Source organism: Frankliniella occidentalis, unplaced genomic scaffold (genome assembly GCF_000697945.3).
Source record: "Frankliniella occidentalis isolate FOCC.00 unplaced genomic scaffold, Focc_3.1 Scaffold444, whole genome shotgun sequence".
NCBI classification, from domain to species: domain Eukaryota; kingdom Metazoa; phylum Arthropoda; class Insecta; order Thysanoptera; family Thripidae; genus Frankliniella; species Frankliniella occidentalis.
The window spans coordinates 27,555-28,414 of NW_026267563.1; the positions used below are offsets into that span (position 1 = coordinate 27,555).

At 40.3% G+C, this 860-nt stretch overlaps 1 protein-coding gene across 1 annotated transcript in view; it reads left to right on the forward strand.

The window, feature by feature from the left end:
• Nucleotides 1-860, forward strand: part of LOC127751352 (uncharacterized) — a gene marked incomplete in the record, with an annotated part of 21,692 nt that overhangs the window by 14,091 nt on the left and 6,741 nt on the right. Inside the window, 1 exon segment of the mRNA XM_052274804.1 lies at nt 247-465. Within this exon segment, the coding sequence (XP_052130764.1) occupies nt 247-465 (219 nt within the window).

Consider the following 860-nt stretch of genomic DNA (forward strand, 5'->3'; position numbering starts at 1 on the left):
AGTCTCACACAACTTGTCTTGTTTTAGGAACAAAATTGCATCCTTTCTGGATGTGCACGAATCGGTTCCAAATCTACGGACAAAATTGTCCCTTTACATTTAGAGTGCATATCTTATCATAGTTATACACAAAAAATGTCCATAAACATTTAGTGCGCAATTTGAAAACAGTGATAAGTGATAAGAATACGTTCGCCACCTTTAGTACAGTATGTAATGCCTTTATTTTGACTTTTTGTTATTCAGCTGTATAACGTCGCCGCTGCGATCCTCTCCATCCTGGGCGCGATCCAGGCGGCCCGTAGTTCTTGGTGGCTCAATTGCAGAAATGGCAACCAATGGGCGGGGCCTACCTACTTGACAGAGGAGTTGCGTGACTGGGCCGTAGTCGTCTACTCAGCAATGGCGGTATTTTCGATTTTGGCGGCTTTCTCTACGGTTGCCTTTCTGCGTGGCATTTTTAAGGTAGTACAACCTTCAATTTTGAGGGTCTCTTTTTATCCATTATATGTCCATTATTTGATTTAGTGTGAACATAGACACACTAAATCTCAATGGACCTTATTGTGCATAGAATGATGCGTTTTTGTGCACATTTCAACAATATGCAAATTTTGATGTGGCAAGTGACAAATTTGTATCTATTTTGAAAAAGATTGTCCACCAGTGAGATGAAGATTCTCTCTTCATAGATTCAAGTATGCATCTCGTTGAGATGTGAACATCTCAAATCTCAAGCAGATGCGAATTTGAATCTAAACAATGGACAATACCATCCTGCTATTAAGGGAGACAGTCCAATCAGCGTTCCTAAATCGGGACGATTTTTAAGAGAACATCCTTTGAAATCCGTACACACC